This window comes from Onychomys torridus, chromosome 14 (genome assembly GCF_903995425.1).
Source record: "Onychomys torridus chromosome 14, mOncTor1.1, whole genome shotgun sequence".
NCBI classification, from domain to species: Eukaryota; Metazoa; Chordata; class Mammalia; order Rodentia; family Cricetidae; genus Onychomys; species Onychomys torridus.
The window spans coordinates 54,676,995-54,697,627 of NC_050456.1; the positions used below are offsets into that span (position 1 = coordinate 54,676,995).

Here is a 20,633-nt window from a genome sequence, read left to right on the forward strand (position 1 = left end):
AGAGGGTTCCTTCTTACCCTCCCCCCATGAAAATTGTCTACCCTCCCCTTCATCCCACTTCCTGCCCCATGGTGTTGACTTGGGTCTCCAGACAAGCCTGTCACACTTTCTTGGTTGAAATTTTCAGGCAGAGGTAAGCTAGTTGCGGAGAAGGGGGTCCTGGGGGACTGTCAGCATAGAGGCTGTTCCCAGCAAACAGATACACGGTAGGATGTGGATCGGGGAGGCAAGGCTGGTGCTCTTCTCTAACTGGGGAGAGCCGGAGCACCAGTGGAGTCTGACTTCCTCGGTTCAGAGATGGAGAACATGAGGCCTGGGGAGGCGGCATGGCGCGGAATCACAGGATCTTACAGTTAGAAAGGCCCTCACATGTCACCTTGCCCTGCCTCCCAAGGTCATGCCGCTAATTAGTATAATGGAATGTGCCCTGAATGCTGCAGCCATGCCCGTTCCCAAACCTGAGAGCCTCACATTCATCTCAAGTTCATGAAAAGGCCACTCACTGTGCTATTTGTGCGCGAGCTAGGTGCTTGGAATAAAACCGTCTTTGCTGCCGTCCTCTGGGACCCTCACAGAAAGGAGATGTTGATCATATGAAGCAATCTTATGAACAACAACAACAACAAAAAAAACTTTCAAGGAAAAAAGTTGTGTCCCCTGAGCCAGCCAGGCTGAGCGGGTGGGAGCCAGGAGGGAGTGATGGTGCCGCCTTCCCTGGGTTGAAATTCTCCTGACAGAAATGGCCCCCTTGTTCTCCCTTTGATGGGTTCACACTCTCAGAAATAAAATGCATCTGTGAACATCACACCTACGCTCTCCCTTTGCCTTTTAGTCCTCTATTAGAAATAACCCAGAGCAGTTTTAATATGAGCTGCGGCAGTTTGGGCATATGTACACAGGAAGCAGCTAGTCAGGGTAGGCTTGGCAGGGATCTTACCCTGGGGCCCGCCCTCTTCCAGAGCTGCTTACTGGTAGCTTTGCCAGTGGTTCCTGGTGGTGGTTATGTCAGAAGCCATGTTTTTGAAGTGCCACGGTGTCCTTGGCTCATACTTGCCCTTGATGTACCTGGGGGTGCTCTGAGATCTCAGAGAAGCCAGCACACAGTCCTGCTGGTCCGTTTTGCCTCAAATGTGGCAGCCGCAAGGGTTTGCAGGGGTCTTAAGACCTTCCCTGTGCGAATCTCATGACTCGGGCCAGATGGAGGGCTTCAGTGAGTGAGTATAGGAGGTAAAGAGGAGTAGAAAGAACCAAGAGGTTAGTGCCCAGAAGGAAGTCTTTACAGGCTTCTGTGCTGGAGCAGACCTCAAATTCCAGCACTCAGGGGGAAGTCAGGAGGAACCCAAGTTCAAGCCCAGCCAGAGCTATAGAGGGAGATTCATCTCAGAACAGAACAGAACAACAACAAAAATCAACCCAAAGAGAATTGAAATCAGGGTTTCTGGAAACACTGAGACATTGGCTTCTGACTTAGAGTCCCTGATCTCTGCTTGTTTCTGTTTCCACATCCTGCTCCTTTTGGGTCCACACAGCTGTGTTTCACCAAGACTGGACTCACACCTAATGGTCCTCATCTTTTCCATTAGCTGCCATCTCTGAACATCCAAAGAATGGATCTCACCATGCCCCGAGTATTTCTTTAAGCCTTCTCCAGCCCCGCTGATACCCATTCCCCCTGCAAAGAACGCACTGGAGGCTCAGGCTTTTGGCAGACTGCAGTGAATAGCTACACTAAAATGTATTCTTTAAAACTATGTTTTCATCTTACGGGCCCACTGATTGGTGAGGCCATCTTTCCATCAAGGATGGAGTTTCCTTTCAAATACATAGATTAAAGGAAAAGTAAGGAGTCTTTTGAAAGGAAGTGTGGAGTAGGTATAGAAAATACAGAGGGGTAGCAGAAATCCCGACTGTGACATTTGACTCCGGGAACGCTTGGGAAACTGCCCTGTCTTGGTCCTCAGCTGCTGCTTCTCCCCATCCTCCCTCCTGCGGGAACGAAGGCGGCGTCTTCCGAGTAAGCTTTTGCTGCTGCTGAACTGCAGAGTTCAAGGCCAGCTACATCCAGCTTCTCTGTTGTCCTGATGACTTGAAGGGAAACCAAGGATCCAATGAAAATTGATGGCCATCTCAGCATAGTTGGTGTGGATAGCGGTCCCCTCTTGAGCAAGCCCGCCTGCTGACCCTGCCGGCTCTGATACCCTCCTCATCTTTAGCCATTACCTACCCACCAGCAGCTGCCACCTCGTCTGCCTCACGTGGCCCTGGCATGGCTCTGACCTTTGTCCAGGCTGCCTTTTCCAACGGTTAAGCCTTCCTGTGACTTCACTTCCTGACTGTCACTGGGCAGGTCTTCCGGGCAGCCTGGCTGCGGTGGCTGGTTCCCTTTTGAGTTCTTCCCTGGCGTTTTACTTCTGTCTGCCCTCCCATCCTGTGAAGTGTGCAGCGTAGTAGAGCACGCGGCCCAAACCCGGAGATTATGTGTGAGGTTCTAGGTCTGCAGCCAGCAAGCTTTGGGGGGCCTTCTTTGGGTCCCTATAGTCTCCATGCCACACTTAGCAGTGACTTAGGGTGGATGACAGTGAACTGAGTCTCTTAGGCTTTGCGGTGTGAGTTTGTGGAGGATTTAATGTTATTTCTATAACGTTCTTCTCCATCAGATTTGAAAATACCAAACAGAACTTGTCCAGTTCCTGAAGAGCATAATACTCATTTGAGATGGCTAAGGTGCAGACTCCAAACTCTCAGCTACTTTCCTCTTGTAGCAGATACAGGTACAAGTTTTATATGGTTCCACAACTGTCTTCCCCTCCCAAAACTCCCTGGTAGAATCCTAACAAAGATGTTATTCCTAATCTTCCCAGCAGGGGGCAGACTTCATCCAGGAATGGCCATATAATTCGCTATCCCATTGAGGACAGGGTTTGTGCACAGACGGACTGGGATGTGGTTTTCATCTCTCAACATGATACCTGATGATGAGCTATTCTTACACAAACTAAATAGAATCCAATGTGACCTAGAACCACACAGTGGCAGACGTTGGATGCTAGCGAGTTCCGACCTATCTTTGAAAGAAAGTGAGAAAAGAGAATCCTGATCTTGATTGGACAATAAACAGGAATGACAGGAACCAGGAACTGAGGGACAAATTAGGCACTTCCACGTTCAGAAGAAGCTTGAATAAGAAATCTCTTGGCTTCTCTCTAGAATTTTAGGTGTGGGGATGGATGAGAACAGAGACCCAAGTGTTGAGTTCATCGCCGATCCTGAGTGGACAGTGTGGCCATGTTTACAGCAGCCAACCTCCCTTTCCTCTCAGTGTCCACTGTGAAGTCCCACCCCATTTGGTGGGCCACTGTGGAATAAAGTGGAGCCTGGGTTTGGGGACCGGGGGGAAAATGGCTTTCTCTCTCGCTCGGGCCTAGGTGAAACTTGACTCAGTGAGCTTGCAGAGGTGGTGGTGAGGTGAATGTTTGTTTTTTTGTTTGTTTGTTTTGTTTTTGAGATGGAGTTTTACAATGTAGCCTTGGCTGGCCTAGAACTCCCGATATAGACCATGCTGGCCTTAAACTCATAGAGATCTGCCTGCCTCTGCCTCTTGCATGCTGGGATCAAAGGCGTACGCCGCCACACCCAGCAGTTCTGAGGTTTCTATCCAGCATTTTTAACCGTGAGTCTAGAACGCGTAGTAGGCAAACACCATTTTGATCGCTTCCTTCCACAGGAGAACGTGTTTGTGAACTGCAAGGGGCTTTGGCCAGTATGTGTTTCCTGATGTGTCTCTGCTAACTCTCTTCTGTGAACTTAGCCCCTGCTGCAGAATTTCATCTTTTTGCAGTGGAGTCAAGTGCCTTTGGAGTCTTCTCAGCTTATAAGAGTTATAGTTGTCCTTGCGTGCCCAGACTCTTCACTTCGCTTCCTGGATCAGAGACAATGGTCGGTGGGAATGTCCACTGACTCTGGGCTCCATTTGGCACTGGCCCTGCCTCCTCAGGGATGCAGGTCTGGGGTCTAGTGTGTGCCATTGCTCTTGAGAGGCTTCAAGGACACTCCCCCCATTTATACCAGTTATGTCCCCTGCTAAACTAGGTTAACGGTGTCTAATTAACCACCAAACATTGTCATGCTGCATAAAGATAGAATCCCGGCTGTCCTCTGAGCCATGGTACTTCATCTCCATTTCGATCTCAGCAGTGTTCCATTAGACATGAGAGACTGTTTCCATGAGGTCTGCATCAGGGCCACCTTTAGCCTTCCCAAGGAAGCAGCAGTCAAAGACTTTGTCTGGTGACCGAGAGGACCCAGGTTGCTTTGGGAGCCTCGCCCTCAGCTGCTGGCCATGCCTGCAAGTTGGGGTCATAACCACTTACAGGTCCCTCAGATGTGGTCCTTAATTTGATCATGATGGCCAACCCAAGCCCTTGATATAGCACAGGGCCAGTGAGGACAGATGGCCACAAGACAGTCGGACAGCTGAATCAGCTAATGCACACAAGGTAGATAGACCCTCACCTGAGGAATCACCCCAGGGGTGATTTTTTGTTGTTGTTGTTTTTACCCATAGCACATTCTTTTCCATGGAGCCCCAGAATGAAAGCAGGAGAACCCAGAGTCTTCAGGGTCTCTGTGGCTGCAGACATGTGACAGTGAGGGCATGCTTGTCCTCAGCCAGCCAAATAAGGAAAGAGATGGGACTGGGGAAGGGAGGGTGACCAAGTTAGATAAGACCCCTCCCCTCCACATTACAAAATGTATAATAAACCATAATAAACCACACAGAACAGTTAAGCCACCAGGTTGGGAGACTTGGCAAAGCTGTACCCCTACTCTAAGTTGGAAGCATGTTTGCATCATAGAAAATATTAATTGGGCCCTAGCGGGGCATATAGAGGGGACATGTCTGCCCATGTAGGGTTGCTTGTATGTGTGTCCCTACACAGCGGTTAAAAGCTGAGCGTTGGCATTAGCCCTCCTGGCCTGCATCAGCTCCTGCTGTTCTCTAGGTCGGCATCAGAAAGCAAGCTACTTTACCTCTCTGCGCCTCGGCTTCTCCGGTTGTGCAGTGGAGTTACTAACAGTAGTGATGGGATTGTTCTAGTACATCATGTATGCCATATGTAGTAGCAGTTCATCCGTTAGACGGTGTCAGTGCTCGGTGTCTGTCAGGCCCGCTGCTAACTCTCGGCTCTCCTGGGAAATGTGTGACTGCATCAAGCTGAGCATGTCTGAAGAAAGCGGGGCTGAAAATCCGGCGGGGACTAACTGTTGCAGCAAGGATCCTGCTACACTTCACCTGAGAAGCCAGTACTTAGAGTGCAGCAGCTCGTGGCCAGGTGTTTCGGTGGTTTGCAAAGGGCTGCCAGGAGATGGCCGGGATTTCTCCTTTTCCAGCTGCTTGGCTCGCCAGCCATGCTTCCTCACCACCGGCATGCCCCTGTTACCAAATCTGCAAGGTGGGAGGGGAGGGCATTAGTTCCTCCGGTCCATAGCTAAAGCTGTATTCTGCAGAATGGCCAAAGCAGGCAGCAAGTGGTGGAGGAGCCCCTCCAAAGAAACCCGGCCATTAATTAACTTTTCAAAGTGCTGGTTCAGCAAGCTCCATGCTTTAGCATTTTGCATATTGAGCGAGTGAGCGTCTCTAGTGGGTCTGAATTCTCTGGCCTGCTGTGGTGGCGAACTCCTGCTTGGCTTGTACAAACACCACAGGCTCGTGTGGATCCCGGGGACAGAAGCTTTGCTTTCTGGGCTGTTGGGGCTCCTGGCCATCTTTTCTTCAAGTCCCTATCGGTTAACGCTTCCGGTGGAAGGCAACTGAGAAGGAAAGGAGGAAGGGGAGCGGGTGTCTGCTGCTCAGCAGCTATGGAGTCCAGCCTCCTATCCGGAATACAGTTAGAGACGCAATCTCATAACCATAACCTGTTTCTACAAATTAATGCTTGATCAGGGAGTGGGGGAGGGGGTGACACAGGGGGGGGGGGAGGAGCTAGCGCATCCCCACTGAAAAAGGTTTGCATGTGAGTCCCATGGTTAAGAACTGCCTGTTTGGAGGATTCTCTGCAGCTTTCCCTTCTTGGTGTAGGTAGGGGAGTTAGAAGGACTCTGTGCACAGGAATCCTAACAGCTGTGTGGGTGCCCTGGGGGTGCTGGCATGGCAGCCGGGGCAGTGTGTCTGCGACCCAGGCTTATCACTAGCTAGCTCTGTGACGAGGGTGAGGCCCATGGCCACAGCGCCTGGTGTCCCTGAGTGTCAGTGGTTACAGTAACACTGTGACACGGACACCGATGTCTTTGGAAACTATTGGAAACGATTGTGCGTGTGGCTCAGTGCCTCCTAAGATGCCTTTGGGGATCAGACGAGGGTAGCAGGTCTGTGGGACAGAGCTGTACTCCATACTGGATCCCCGGGGGCACACACGTGTGCACATTTATCTTTCCGTAGAGAACCGTACACCAGGCCTAGACTGTACTTCCCACCGAAGCTGCCTTTGGCTCACACTGCTATCCACATGGCTGTAGGACATCCTACTGTCCCCCGGCTCCTCTGACACCACCATAGACTCAGTGACTCAGAACTGCTCCTAGCCTTGTAGGAGGGAGCCCAAGGTGGTGGATAGTCTGGCTTCGGCCCCAAAGGTTGTGTTGTTAGCAGGCTTTTTATTGCCATCATCCAGAAAGAGGAGCACTTGTTAAAAGAACAAACAGCAGTGATGCAAACCAAATTCAGCTACACTTTAGACCAGTGGTCCTCAACCTGCCTAATGCTGTGAGCCTTTAATATAGTTCCTCATGTTGTGCTGACCCCAACCATAAAATTACCTTGTTGCTACTTCATAATGATAATTTTGCAACTATTATGAACGGTAATATAAATATCTGTGTTTTCAGATGGTTTTAGATGACCCCTGTGAAAGGGTCGTTCAAGCCCCAAAGGGGTCTCGCTCCATAGGTTGAAAACTGCTGTTCTAGATAAAGCCCAGAAATGGCCAGTTTTCCTTCTGTGTGAGGCAGAGCAAAGGCGAGACTTCCAGTGGTATTCCAGAGCCTGTTACTTATGTTCTGGGGAGGGAGATAGAAGAGAGAGACCTGAGTACATCCCTTTCCAGGACATCTTCCAATCTGTCTCCTGTCTCCAAAGGAGAAATGAGATGGTGGACTCCCCTAGAGGGAGAGAGAACAGAATGTGGGCTCCATAGCAGTTGAGTTGAATCTTAAACTCACCTGCTTTTTGGACACTGAATGGCTAAACTGCCATTAATCAGCCTCCCCAGTGCTTACCACTGCCATCATTGTCTGCTCTTGGCAGAATTCCCCCTGCTCTTACCATGGTACATTAGAAATCGCAATAGCACGTGAGGGGCAACCAGGACTTTGGTGTGAGCACTCTTGGGGGTGATGCAGAGCCTGATACAGGCCACCCTGTTCCTCTAGTTTCAATTGGTTGAGTGGCACTGTCGCTTTGGACCTGAGGTGATGCAGAACACCGTGGTGGGAGCACATGGTGGGGAGACTGTTAGCCGCAGGGTGAGTATATGCGTCCTGTGCACAAAGTGAAGACCCTGGCCTCATCTCCCTGCATCTCTGATCCCATTTTCCCATGACCTGTTTTCATCCTCCCACTATTGGTGACATGTGGGCTGAGTCCTCTGGACAGTGAGTTGACAAAGGTCAACTTCAGAGAAGAGTTAGAAGCATAGTCCAAGAGAACAATGGGAGGAACAAGGACAGAAGCCATCCGTTCTCCCCAACAGAAAGGGGCCATGGCAACTGGTAGTGTTCTCTAAGTAGTTCTTGGACTTGGACCAGCCCTTGGAACTCCTTGGTTTAACAGCCCCATGGAGGTGCACGGATGACCTTGGGTGCCCTCCTCCACCTCACCTTCTGTCTTTCACTTCTGTACCCTAGCTGCTCAGCCACGCTAACTGTAGCCACTGAGTCAACAACTTCAGAGATTGTGTTTTGTCAGTTTCCTGTTGCTGGAGCAGACTAGCCGAGGAAATCAGCTTACACAGAGGAAAAGTCTCTTTTGGCACACAGTTTCAGTGGTGTCAGTGCAGAATTGTGTGGCCTTGTTCTTGTGGGCCTGTTCATTATGTAGGAGCACATGGTAGGAATTGTTCACCTCATAGAACCCGGGAGGTCAAAAGAAAGAGTGAAGAATGAAACACGGTCTCAGTGTCTCCTTTAGACAGGCGGTGGTGGCGCTCGCCTTTAATCCCAGCACTCGGGAGGCAGAGGCAGCCTGGGCTACCAAGTGAGTTCCAGGAAAGGCGCAAAGCTACACAGGGAAACCCTGTCTTGAAAAAACCAAAAAAAAAAAAAAAAAAAAAAAGAGTACAACCCAGCAACCTGACTTCCTTAAACCAGGCACTACCTCCCAAAGGATCCACCACTCAATAACAGCACTGCAGGCCAGGACCAGGCTTATGGCACGTGAGCCTCTAGGGAACATTGAGGATCCGAGTCCTTGAGTAGCTCTCCTTTCTCTCCTGACTTTTAAAAACAGTGCTGGGGTTGGGTGGGGCTGGAGAGATGGCTCAGCGGTTAAGAGCAATCACTGCTCTTGCAAGGGACCTGGGTTTAGTTTTCCATACCACATGGCAGCTCACAACTGTCTAGTTCCGGGGAATGAGATGTTCTCTTCAGACACACACATGGTACGCATACATATGTGCAATAAAAACACTCATATGCCTAGTGGTGGTGGCACATGCCTTTAATCCCAGCACTCGGGAGGCAGGCGGATCTCTGTGAGTTCGAGGCCAGCCTGGTCTACCAAGTGAGTTCCAGGAAAGGCGCAAAGCTACACAGAGAAACCCTGTCTCGAAAAAAACCAAACCAAAACAAACAAACAAACAAACAAACAAATAAATAAAAACACTCATATATATGAAGTTAAAAGAAATTAAAAACAACAGAAAAACAGTGTAGGAGGCTGAAGAGATGGCTCAGCAATTAAGAGCACTGGCTACTCTTCCAGAGGACCCAGGTTCAATTCCCAGTACCTGCGGGGCGTTTACCCACCAACCCCACGGCTCTCCAGAGTTTTCTTGAGTGAGAGCAGCAGGAAATATTAGATAGAAGGATTTATATTTTGTTGATAAACAGATAGAAAATACAAGATAGCCTCGAGAGGGCCTGGAACCTATTCCAACGGGCCCTGACTGTCTCTGCCCCAGGGTATTTATAGAGATGCCAAGGGGTGAAGCAAAAGACCTCCCCCCAGCACAGCCAAGTGCAGACCATTTCAAACACCTGCACTCAGGCCCGTGGCCCTAATCATCCGCTCTCTGCGGACCTGCTGGATAAAGCCATGCAGAACCTGAAAATGGGATCCCATAAGTACCCACATGGCAGCTCACACCTGTCTGTAACTCCAGTTCCAGGGGATCCAACATTCTCTTCTGGCTTCTGTGGACACCAGGCATGCCCATGTTAAATAAACTCACATGTAGGCAAAACACCCATTTATTTAAACTTAGACTATATTTTCATTTTTTAATTGATAAAAAATGAATTTATGAGCAGTAGCTGGGGAAGTTATTTACATCTTGCAGTGATGGTAGTTGGCCTCAGGGAAACTCTTCCTGGTGATGTGTTTGGCTCTGCACGGACAAGGGTGAGAAGGTCATGCACTCTGCTTCCAGCCGTATGCCACTGCCACCACGCCCCAACTCATCTACTAGATTTCAGACTGCAAATACTGTATTTAAAGAAAATGCAAGTCTCATGGTGGGGATTTTCAGACACAGAGAAATGGAATCACCTTAACCCCAAAGCCGCCCTTAAACACCATCAAGAGTTGCTAGTCACAGAAGGTTTGCGGTAACTTTCTTAGGTTAGAATCACTTGGAATTTTGTTTAAAATCCATTGTCCTAGATTGAGGGTGTAGCTCAGGAGGAGACTGCTTATCTAGCATGTGTAAGACCTCACTTCTGTTCCCAAGAACACAAGCTATTATTAATAAAATACCACATAAAAATAGCAATAAAAATAATACCATAAGCAGGGCAGTGCTGGTGCATGCCTTTAATCTCAGCACTCTGGAGGCAGAGCCAGGCAGATCGCTGTAGTTCAAAGTCAGCCTGGTCTACACAGAAAACTCCAGGCCAATCCTGTCTCGAGAGACAGAGAAGAGGAAGAGAGAAGGTGGAAGGTGACCCAGGAATGCATCTGATCGAACCTCTGCCTATCTACTAGATACATGCATACCTGATGGTACACACACACACACACACACACACACACACACACACACACACACACACAGCCTTACAAAGGCTACAAGAAAGCATTTGGGATATGCTGACTTGCCCCTACCTGAGCCTCTCCCCAGACATGCTCCAGTGTGTGAGAATCATGGGTTGTCTTAAACTGTCTCTCCCTTGTTTTTCAGATTGGGAAAGAAAATTTCTGAAGAATTGGAAGAGTAAGTTCCCATTCTTGTGTGTCCTGTAGTGAGCGGTGCCAGCAGTGTGGCCTTGGCTGTCATTGTCCCTCCGGTCTGTGTTAAACACAGCATTGAAAAAACAGATGGAAGGGTCTGGAGAGCTGGCTCGGCAGCTAAGCACCTTTGCAGAATGCTGGGGGTGGGTTTACGACACCCACATGGCAGCTCACAACTGTCCTTAACTCCAGGTCTAGGGGCTCCAGCCCCCTCATCTCACCTCCATGGAAACCAGGCACGCACAGTGTGCAGACAGACATGCAAACAAAGTAGTCATCCACATCAATAAAAACAGTAATTAAGTCTTCAAAAATAAATTCAGGTGGTATGGAATCAGCTGTGGCCTGGGGTTAGGATCTGCATGGTGAATTAAGAGCTTGCTTTATTGCCTCCTCACCTGAAGGTCCAATGACACGGGTGCCATGTCATTGTGTCACCGCAGGCTTTTTAGGATTACATGTCCAGGTAGCAGGGTACCAGCCCAAATTTCTGCTCTAACAACACAGATGGGCAGAAATCAAGATAGTCTGTCGTCCCTGGCCTTCTCCTAAGACTTACATTTAAAAAATGAAATTAATGAAAATGAAGGAGAAAGGTTCTAGACAAAGATATACTGCAGATGTTCTGACCCCTACAGGGTTGGGGGGGGAACATTCATGTCAGTCCGTGGGCACTGCCCTTGGGAATGGTGTGGTACACAGCCTATGCAACCATGCACAGCAGACCCGTTTGCCTGAAAAGGTTTGCCCAAGCATATGGAAGAAGGGGAATTTCTATGTATTACCTGTTGACTTAGTCGGGGTTTCTACTGCTGTGACGAAACACCATGACCAAAAGCAAGTTGGGGAGGAAAGAGTTTATTCAGCTTACACTTCACATCACTGTTCATCATCAAAGGAAGTCAGGACAGGAACTCAAACAGGGCAGGAACCTGGAGGCAGGAGCAGATGCAGAGATCATGGAGAGGTGCTGCTTACAGGTTTGCTCCTCATGGCTTGCCGAGCCTGCTTTCTTATAGAACCCAGGACCGCCAGCTCAGGATGGCTCCACCCACCGTGGAGGAGTTGATTACTAAGTAAGAAAATGCCTTACAGCTGCATCTCGTGGAGGAGTTCTCTCAACTGAGGGTCCCCTCTTCCAGATGACTCTAGTGTGTATGTCAGGTTGACACAAGACCAGCCAGCACACCTGTTGACCCCAGTCGTTGCTCTCTGTGTTTGAAACTCTCCTGTTCTTTTTTCCACTGACAGCCGCCGCCTGAGACAGCACAGCCTGACTCAATCAGATGATGGAGAAGGTGAGTTCCTTAGAGGAAGTCAGTGCCTGGCTAGGAGACCTGGGAGCCCTCAGGGAGTCCTTGGCTGCAGGCTTAAATCCCATACTGCTGCTCACATCTCTGCTTTGCTAATGCTCCTGCCATTACCCGCTTACTACTTACCCACTTCCTTGCCTCCGCAGCACTGTGTCAGTCAGCTTTACTGGGGTTACAGACTTGAGCAGCCTCCCCACTTTCTACACGGCTGTTGGAGACTCAAAGCTAAGGCCTTCGTGCCTTCAGGGCAAGCACGCTTACCCGCTCTCTGAGCCTTTTTCCCAGTCCCAAATCTTCTTTAAAACAAATCTTCCATGTACCTCTGGTCATATTCATGTCTTTCTTCTTATGTGTGCGCATGAGGGTGGTGTGTGTGTGTGTGTGTGTGTGTGTGTGTGTGTGCATGCACGCACACGTGTCCTCTATTGCTGTAGTAGTGTGTAGTAACCATTTTAAGTACTTGGGCTGGTAATTCTGTCATTGTAGTCTCTTCTGAATCTGTTTCTGTTGACTCATTTTCCTTCTGCAAGAAGCGTCTGGCTGTCTGTCTGTCTGTCTCTCTCTCTCTCTCACACACACATACACACACACACACACACACACACACCACTCCCTTACTGATGAGTAGTTGGATTGGATATGGAACACTCTGGATGTGAACATATTGATCCTGGATCTATTTGTCCCCCTTCAAAGGCTGGTCTGGTTGCTGGCAGGTGATGTATCTTTGATGGTCAAGTTGTTCATCTTGAGAGCTGTCTGGAGCTAGCCCTAAGCTGTGTCCAACTTTTTGCCATCAAGACAAAATGTTGTCAATTGTACACAACCAAGTTACAAAAAAAAAAAAAAAAAAAAAAGGAAAGAAAAGAAAATTGCATTTAAAAAAGTACAATATTTTAAGTAAGTTTACAGTTTCATGTTGGGGTGCATTTGTAGCTCTCCTCGGCTGAGGGTGGCCCCGTGGCCATGGACTAGTCTAAGGCATCTTGTAAGTGAGTGCCAGGAAATCACTAAACAAGACCACTCTCTGGGTAGAAAATAGCTTATCGAGGAACAAACTGCCAGGCTGTCTCACAAAATCAGAGAACAGCAACTCAGTGGGGAGGCACGGATTTGATACATTGGTCAACAGGGTGGGTGTTCACAGGCTGGTTATCCAGAACCACGTGTATTTTGTCCCTGTCAGTTGAAGGGAAGTAGTGGCCTTCCTGACAAACAGAAACCTCAAATCATAAGGTTGCTGAGGGATGCTGATTTCAGGTTTCTGTTTACCCAGTAAGAATTCAGCCTGTGTTGGATCCAGGCCATCATCTTAGGACACCATCAGCAGGACTGCCATTTTGGGGCCTGCTATGTATGTGACCTAACATTTCTGCTAAGGTCAGTCACCATCAAGGTCTTGATTCCCTGTCTGGGTATAGTTGAGCTTCTTTTGGTTTCTCAAGAGTCCTGGGGCTGGCTTACCTCACACTCTGTGGCTGAAGACCTCTGAGGCCTTGAACTAGAAGATGGTGATGGGGGTTATCTGCAGTGTTCGATCTGACCAGTCTGGAACGGTGGGTAGGAGGGAGTATATGGCATGTTGTGTCCCGCGGGTCATGTTTTAAATAACTTCAGTTCCAGTTGCTTGTGTATTTGTTTGTGACACCAAGAAACTTGGGCTTTACATAAGAAACATTTAATTCAGGAAACATGATTTCTAGAGCTCGTTGGCAGAAACTTGCAGATGGAAATAACAAGAAAACAATGCAATTCATGATCCACCGGCACTTGCTTGGTGGGTTGTCTCCAGGCTGTTCGCCACTCGGCCTGGAACGGCCTTCCAGCACCCTCCGAAGGGCTTCTGAAACCCTGCTCTCTTTCCTTTTTTTCCACTGTGGAAAATGCTGCATTTTAAGGAGTAGCTATAAAACGTCCCAGCCGACCTTTGCAAATGCTGCACTTGCTGCATGTGAATGTGTGGGACCAGAGGCTGTCCTGGTTGCCACAACGCCACTGCTTTCAAGTCACGATGCTGTGGCTTGGGGTGGGGGTGGTCTTTAGGCCACCTTGAGCAAACCTGCCCTTTAATGCATTAAGAAATTGAGGCTTAGAGGGTATTATATTGTGCAGCAGGACTCAGAGACTGCCCTTCCGACCACTCCCAAGAGAATCGGCCCTTGTGCCTCAGTTGTCCACCAGTGTCAACCATCACCATTTACTACTGAGCATTCACCCTGTACCAGCCACCAAGCTAGGTGCTTTCATTGTCTTGTCTGGGATAATAGGGATATGATACCACATCTGGCTTATGTTTTACATACTGTGCCACGTGACTCGTAAAAACAATCAGCAGTCTATGGCAAGCTGTGTGTGTATACACACATACACATGCACACATTCATGTAAAGGTGGGAGGCTGATAGGATGTCATTCCCAGATCACTTTCCATCCACCTTTATTATTTTTTTTATCTTTTTTTCCACCTTTTTTTTATTTATTATATTTGTGTTTTAATTTTACACATCAGCCATGAGTTCCCCTGTCCTCCCCCCTCCCACACCCACCCCCCGTCCCTCCCCTCCATACCCACGTCCTCCAGGACCAAGACTCCCCTGGGGATTCATTTAAACCTGGTGGATTCAGTACAGGTAGGTCCAGTCCCCTCCTTCCAGGCTGAGCAAAGTGTCCCTGTGTAAGCCCAAGGTTCCAAGATTGGAGAAGCACAGGGACAAATAGCCAAATGAATGGAAGCACATGAATTATGAACCAAAAGCTGTGGAGCCCCCAGCTGGATCAGGCCCTCTGGATAAGTGAGACAGTTGAATAGCTTGAACTGTTTGGGAGGCACCCAGGCAGTGGGACCAGGATCTGTCCCTATTGCATGAGCTGGCTGTTTGGAACCTTAGGCCACCTTTATTTTTTAAGTAGGGTCTCTCACTGCACCTGGAGTTCATCAGTTTGACTAGGCTAGCCCGTGAGCTTCGGGGATCTACCTGTTGCCCCCGCCCTGCACTGCTGGAGTCTTGGGCATACACCACCGTACTTAGCTTTTTATCTGGGTTCCTAGGATCTTAACTCAGGTCCTGATGCTCGTGCTGTGCTGCGGCACTTTCCTGGCCCCTGTCTCCCCAGGACGAAGGTTTTACATAAGCTTTATTGAGTCTGTTTAAGCACGGAAAGCCTTAGCCACTTAAAATAAGCAGTGTGAGTTGGGCTGACATCCGTGTCCTATGAAAACACTGTCACAATGAACATACAGAGTCTCCATTACCCCTCAGCGCATCCCTCCTCTGCCTCTGGCCTCAACTATTGGTGCTTTTTTTTCTTTATGATAAAATAATTTCATTTCCTAGACTAAATGAAAGTGCAAGTATGTACATCTTATCCCAGTTTATGTAAATAGAAGCATAGGCGTGCCTGGCTTTTTTCCTCATGATTCCATCGTTGTTGATCCAGGTTGTGGCGTGTATTGTTAGTGTCTTCATTTTTATTGATGAGTGATGATCCATTATATGGATATACCACAGTGTATTAACCTGTTGATAAGCACTTAAATTGCTCATTATCCCCATTTTGAAGACAAGCAGGCTTAAGGCTGGAAGAGTAACCTTGCCCAAGATCATACAACCAGTATCTGGTAGCTGCAGGATTTTGAGGCGGATTTTTGACCTCAGGGCTCTTATTTTCAGCCTTTGTGAGGAATTCCTTAGATATTCTGATATCTTCACCACAGACTGTTTAGAGTGACTGATGGGTGCTTAGTTAAGTCCCATCAAGGAAGGACAGAAAAAGAGACCTATTTTCAGAGAATGCCTCTGATATTTCCCTTTCATAAACCTGGAATATGAAATGGGTGATTTCGATATGGAGGCCTGCCGCACAAACCTCTTTCTCCTGAGAGCACCTTACCCCCCCCCCCCCCCCCCCAGGATAGACACCTCCTCCCTAGCATAAATCTGTTTTTCCATCCAGTTCTGCTTGCGTCCTTAATGGAAAATCAGTTCATATGTCACACTTCACACTCGACTTAGTCCATTTCACTGAATGGGAATGTTTAGAATCCATTATGTGCTAAGAATCATATGTTACATATAACTAGTTTCTAGAATTATCTTTGCTTGGAGAATGACTTGGTTGGCTAGTGAAGGCTGCTCTTTTGAACTTAGAATATCCGGTGGGTGGGAGAGTCCGGGAATGATTCCTGTGAATCATCCATGGCCACGCATTCAACGATGACATCAGACAGCTCCTTGGACACCTGTAAGGAACCCTACTGGTCTCTTAATAAAGCCCCGTTCCGGTTCTTCGGGAAGCAAGGAGTGTTTTCACCCTGGAAGGGTCTGATCTCACCAGGTAGGGACGGGTCGTTGGTGAGCAGTGCCAAGGGGAGAAGAGGAAAGCCCAACGCAAGGCTCCTTCATTCTGTCTCCTCCTCCCACCAGCCTTGGAGGTTACGTTTATGGAGGAGAGCCAGCGGGTTTTCACCCAGTGCCAGCTCGGACCTGTATTGCCCCAGGTGCTAGAGATGGTGGTGACCAAGGCATCCCAGGCCTCCAGGAACTTCCGGTCTAGTGGGAAGACACTCTTGCTCCTTGCCTGCCTGTGGGTCACGGAGCAGGTTCAGAAGCCTTATCTCAATAGCTGCATCCACAGCATCTTCACCCTTGGTGGGTGACACTCATTCTTCCTCTGCTGGGGGAGGAAGGAGAAGCATGACATGTCTCCACTTATGCCCTGTCGTCCTTCCAGGGAATAGGGCATAAAAACACAGGAGAAAGCCAGGTGGTGGTGGTGCATGCCTTTAATCCCAGCACTCAGGAGGCAGAGGCAGGCGGATCTCTGTGAGTTCGAGGCCAGCCTGGTCGACAGAGCGAGATCCAGGAAAGGAGCAAAACTACACAGAGAAACCCTGTCTCGAGAAACAAACAAACAAACAAAAAAAAAACCACAAAAAACCCGCAGGGGACAGGAACTTGGGAGATTTCAGATTGCAAACATTACAAGGGCCTTGGGCATCTGCTGGTGAGCCAAAGATGTGACATGAGACTATTTGCAAGATCATGGCTCGGCTGTAAGCTCAGATGGATGTAGAGGCCAGACAGAATGCAAACACACGAAACAACCAAAGGGTAGGCGCTGGAGAGTGTGGGAGCCTGTGATGAGCACAGAGAGTCCAACTTGAAAGATTTCAAATTAGGTTTCAAAGGATGACAGACAGACCAAGGATGTATTTCTAATTGTAAAATGCCCATAGCTCCTGTAAGGCTAAATCCCCAGCATGGAAAAATTAAATACAAAATTAAAAATGACACTTGTAGACATGTGGTGCTGGAGCTTGTACCCAGGGCCACATGTGTGCTAAGCAGTCTGTCACTGAGCTAGGCTACCAGCCCCCAAGAACTGATTCTTAAAAAAAAAAAATCTATAAGTAGAACACATCTGCAAGTTGGATTAGGTCTTTGGAAGCGATTTGCAAATCCTTCACAAAACCCAGGATGGCTTTGCCCCAAAGGAACACAGATCCTTGTTGGGAAGCAAAACAGAAGATTTAAAAAAAAAAAAAAAGCTCTACAGGAATTCAGAAGCCATGACAGAGTGCGGGATGCGGGCAGGACATGGTTACATATTAGTGACTGTGTGTCGAGTTGTGTCTAGGCTGAAAACACTTCAGGAAGAAGGAAGGACTTGGACCAGGTCGTGAAGTGGGGACAGGACCTGATTAGCTGGAAGAGAAGAATGGACTGATATAAGGAGAGATTCCACGTAGAGACTGGCTAATGTAGCCGGAAGGGATGCTGGTTTGCAGAGCTAAGCCCCAGTTCTTGCCACTCCAATGCCAGACTGCCTGTAGTGACGTCGTGGAGATTTTCAGCTGTCGTTCTAACCTGCTGCTTCCGCTTGAAGCACTCCCGGCTATCCCTAAACAGAGGGAGGTTGTGGTGCTGGAGAACAGCTGGGGGTGATGGGCAGCCAGGGCCCCACGTGACCTTTGAGAAGGCAAAACAAGTCTTCTCCGTTGAGATGAGCATCCTCCAATGGCAGCACCGTCCATTCTTTCTAAGCACACTTTTAAAGTTAGTATTCAATATAATGGTGTTCATGTTGGCATTTTTACGCACACATGTCATACTGTGTTGGATGGAATGGGTCCCAATCTCTCTTATGCCCTCTCCCTGTGAATTACTGGTCCCCTTCGCCCCATCAAAGGGCCCCTCCCTTCTGCTTTCTTGTCACACATATTCCATTACGCTTTCTTTTCTCCTCTCTCTTTCCATAAGACCTCCCTTTCCCCATTCATCACACATGCACGCACGCGCGCACACACACACACAGGCACATGCGTGTGCATATACACATTGTATATACATTTAAATATAGAGTCTGTATAAGAGAATATCTGCAGTATTTAACTATGTTTCTGGGCCTGGTCTGTCTCATTGCTTGCGATCTTCAGTTGCCCCCATTTTCCTCTAAAGGTCATGATTTAATTTTTCCTTCTGGCTAACATATTCCATTGTGTGTCTACCATATTTCTTCTTCCACCTGCTTACGGACATCTAGGTGGATAGCACAGCACTAGACAAGGATGTGAAAACATCTCTGCGGTACATTGACTTTCTGTCCTTCCAGTATATTCCTGGGAGTGGTCCGGCCAAGTCATGGTAGTTCTGTTTTTAGCTTTTTGGGGAACTTCCACACTGACTTCCATGGTGGCTCCCCCAGTTTCTGGGCCCTTTTCCCCACAGCCTCAGCACTGGCTGCTATTGGCTTTCTTGATGGTGGCCATTCTGATTGGGGTGAGATGGAATCTCAAAGCAGTTCTAATGGCTAAGGATACTGAACACTTTTTTCAAATATTGATTTGTATTTCTTTTGAGAACTTTCCATTCAGTCCGTTGGCCTGTTCATCAGTTGGATGGTATGTGGCGTTTAATGTTTGATATTTTTGTGTGTAGAAGTGTCACATTCTAACTCCTTGTCTGACACATAATTGGCAGTGACTTTTCCTCACTCTGTAGGCTCTCGGTGATTATTTCTTTAGCTTTGCAAAAAAGTTTTAATTTCACGTAATCCTATTTTTCACTTTGTAGATCATCCATTCTTAAAATCAAGTTTTTGGCTTGCCCTAAAACCATTAGATATCTGCCATGGAAAGTTACATGCCATTTGAAAAGGAACATCGTATCTGGAATCGGACTGAACTCAGCCTCTGAAAGTGACTTTGGACAAGCTGCTCACAGATTCCTTGACTCAGCAACCATTTGTATATCCCTCTGCTGAGTGACGTAGGAGACTGGGCTCTAGGATATGATGGTGAGCTAGGTGTTTATTGTCTTTGCCTTCAAGGCAGCTTACCTAGCTGGGGGACAGGAGTAAAACACATTATCATACAACTAAATAGGTAGGAACAGTGGATGCGGCGGCGCCAGCTTTTAATTGCAGCACTCAGGAGGCAGAGGCAGGCGGATCTCTGAGTTCAAGGCCAGCCTGGTCTACAGAGTGAGTTCCAGGACAGCCAGGGCTGATACACAGAGAAATCTTGTCTTGAAAAAAAAAAAAAAAAAGGTGACTCCGTTCCCTGAAGGAAGAGTACATGTGCTGTTAGAGAGAAAGAGACCTGACTTGAACTGGGTGATGGAGCGAAAGGACATCTAAAGAAGTGACTTTCGGGCATCACCTGATAGAGAAGCAGAAGTTGCCAGGGAAGGGCAGTGGGGGTGGGGAGATAGAGGAGACCACAGGCGCACACACACACACACACACACACACACACACACACACACACACACACCTCAGGGCTGCTTAGTCTCTGTCTGCCCTAAACTCCACTCACTAGTAGAGGGCAAGCTCAGGATAGAATGTGAGGCCATAAAGAAGTGAGCGGTACAGATGGGGGAAAGCAATTTCTTATCTTCAGAAAAGAAGATCCAGGGACACCCCACATATATGGACTTGAGTTTTATTAGCACCCACGAGAAAACCCGGGGTACAGCAGTGTGTGCCTACAATCCCAGCCCTGGGGACATGGGAGCAGGAGGGTGCTCTGGGTTGCTTGTCACCCAGTCTAACCAAACCTGGAAGCTCCAGTTTCAGTTAGAGACCCTGTCTCAAAAAATAAGGTGGCGCCTTCAAAAAATAAGAAGACACCTGATGTCTTTAGCCTCGACGTGCAAGCGCGCACACACACACACACACACACACACACACACACACACACACACGAGAGTGCACACACATCCACAAAGCGTATTCAGGTTCAAACTACCACTGAATATACAATTGAACACGGACTCAACTTTCAAGTCATTTGTGTCGAACCAAAATGCAAGTTAGGAAAATGTCTGTGAGCTCTCCCAGTTGTCGTTTTAAAACAGAAGGTCTCTGAGAAAGGGAGCTTAATCCAAGTCGTCACTGTGTTAGAGCCTTGCCTTCCTGCATCCTGCAGGACTGTGTCTGGCGTTGTGACTCCCTCTCACGGCAGCCTCGAGCTGAGGGTGCACCTCAGCCCTGCTGGGGAGAGCTGTCTCACATCCCGAGGTCCAGTTTTGACAGAAGTGAAATGCCTTGAAACCTCGGAATAATAAATCCTTCTGACCAACCAAAAAGTGTTTAATTCCTAAAGGACAAGCCGAGTGGAGCCACTTCTAGCCAGGGGCGATTGGGGACTTAATTCTTCAAGTGTAGCAATCTGGATGATCTGAGAGCTTTGAGTTTGAGGGTAATTGCTCAATTTTCTATCCATGTCAACAGGGAAAATAGGTAAAAGTGGCTCAACACAGCCACGCAACGAGGCTGGAAGAGATGTGAGGTGCAGGCTGTCAGCGGAATTGGAAACACGCTGTCTCTAGAGGGCTCTCTCAGCCGACCCCGGCCCCGGCTCCCCAGCCATCTCC

General features: G+C 48.3%; 1 protein-coding gene across 1 annotated transcript in view; it reads left to right on the top strand.

The window, feature by feature from the left end:
* Positions 1-16,414, top strand: part of Ift43 (intraflagellar transport 43) — a 66,249-nt gene extending 49,835 nt beyond the window's left edge. Inside the window, exons 4-6 of the mRNA XM_036205640.1 lie at positions 10,395-10,427; positions 11,696-11,742; positions 16,182-16,414. Of these exons, the coding sequence (XP_036061533.1) occupies positions 10,395-10,427; positions 11,696-11,742; positions 16,182-16,414 (313 nt within the window). The remainder of the gene's footprint in view (positions 1-10,394; positions 10,428-11,695; positions 11,743-16,181) is intronic.
* The last annotated feature ends 4,219 nt before the right edge of the window (positions 16,415-20,633 follow it).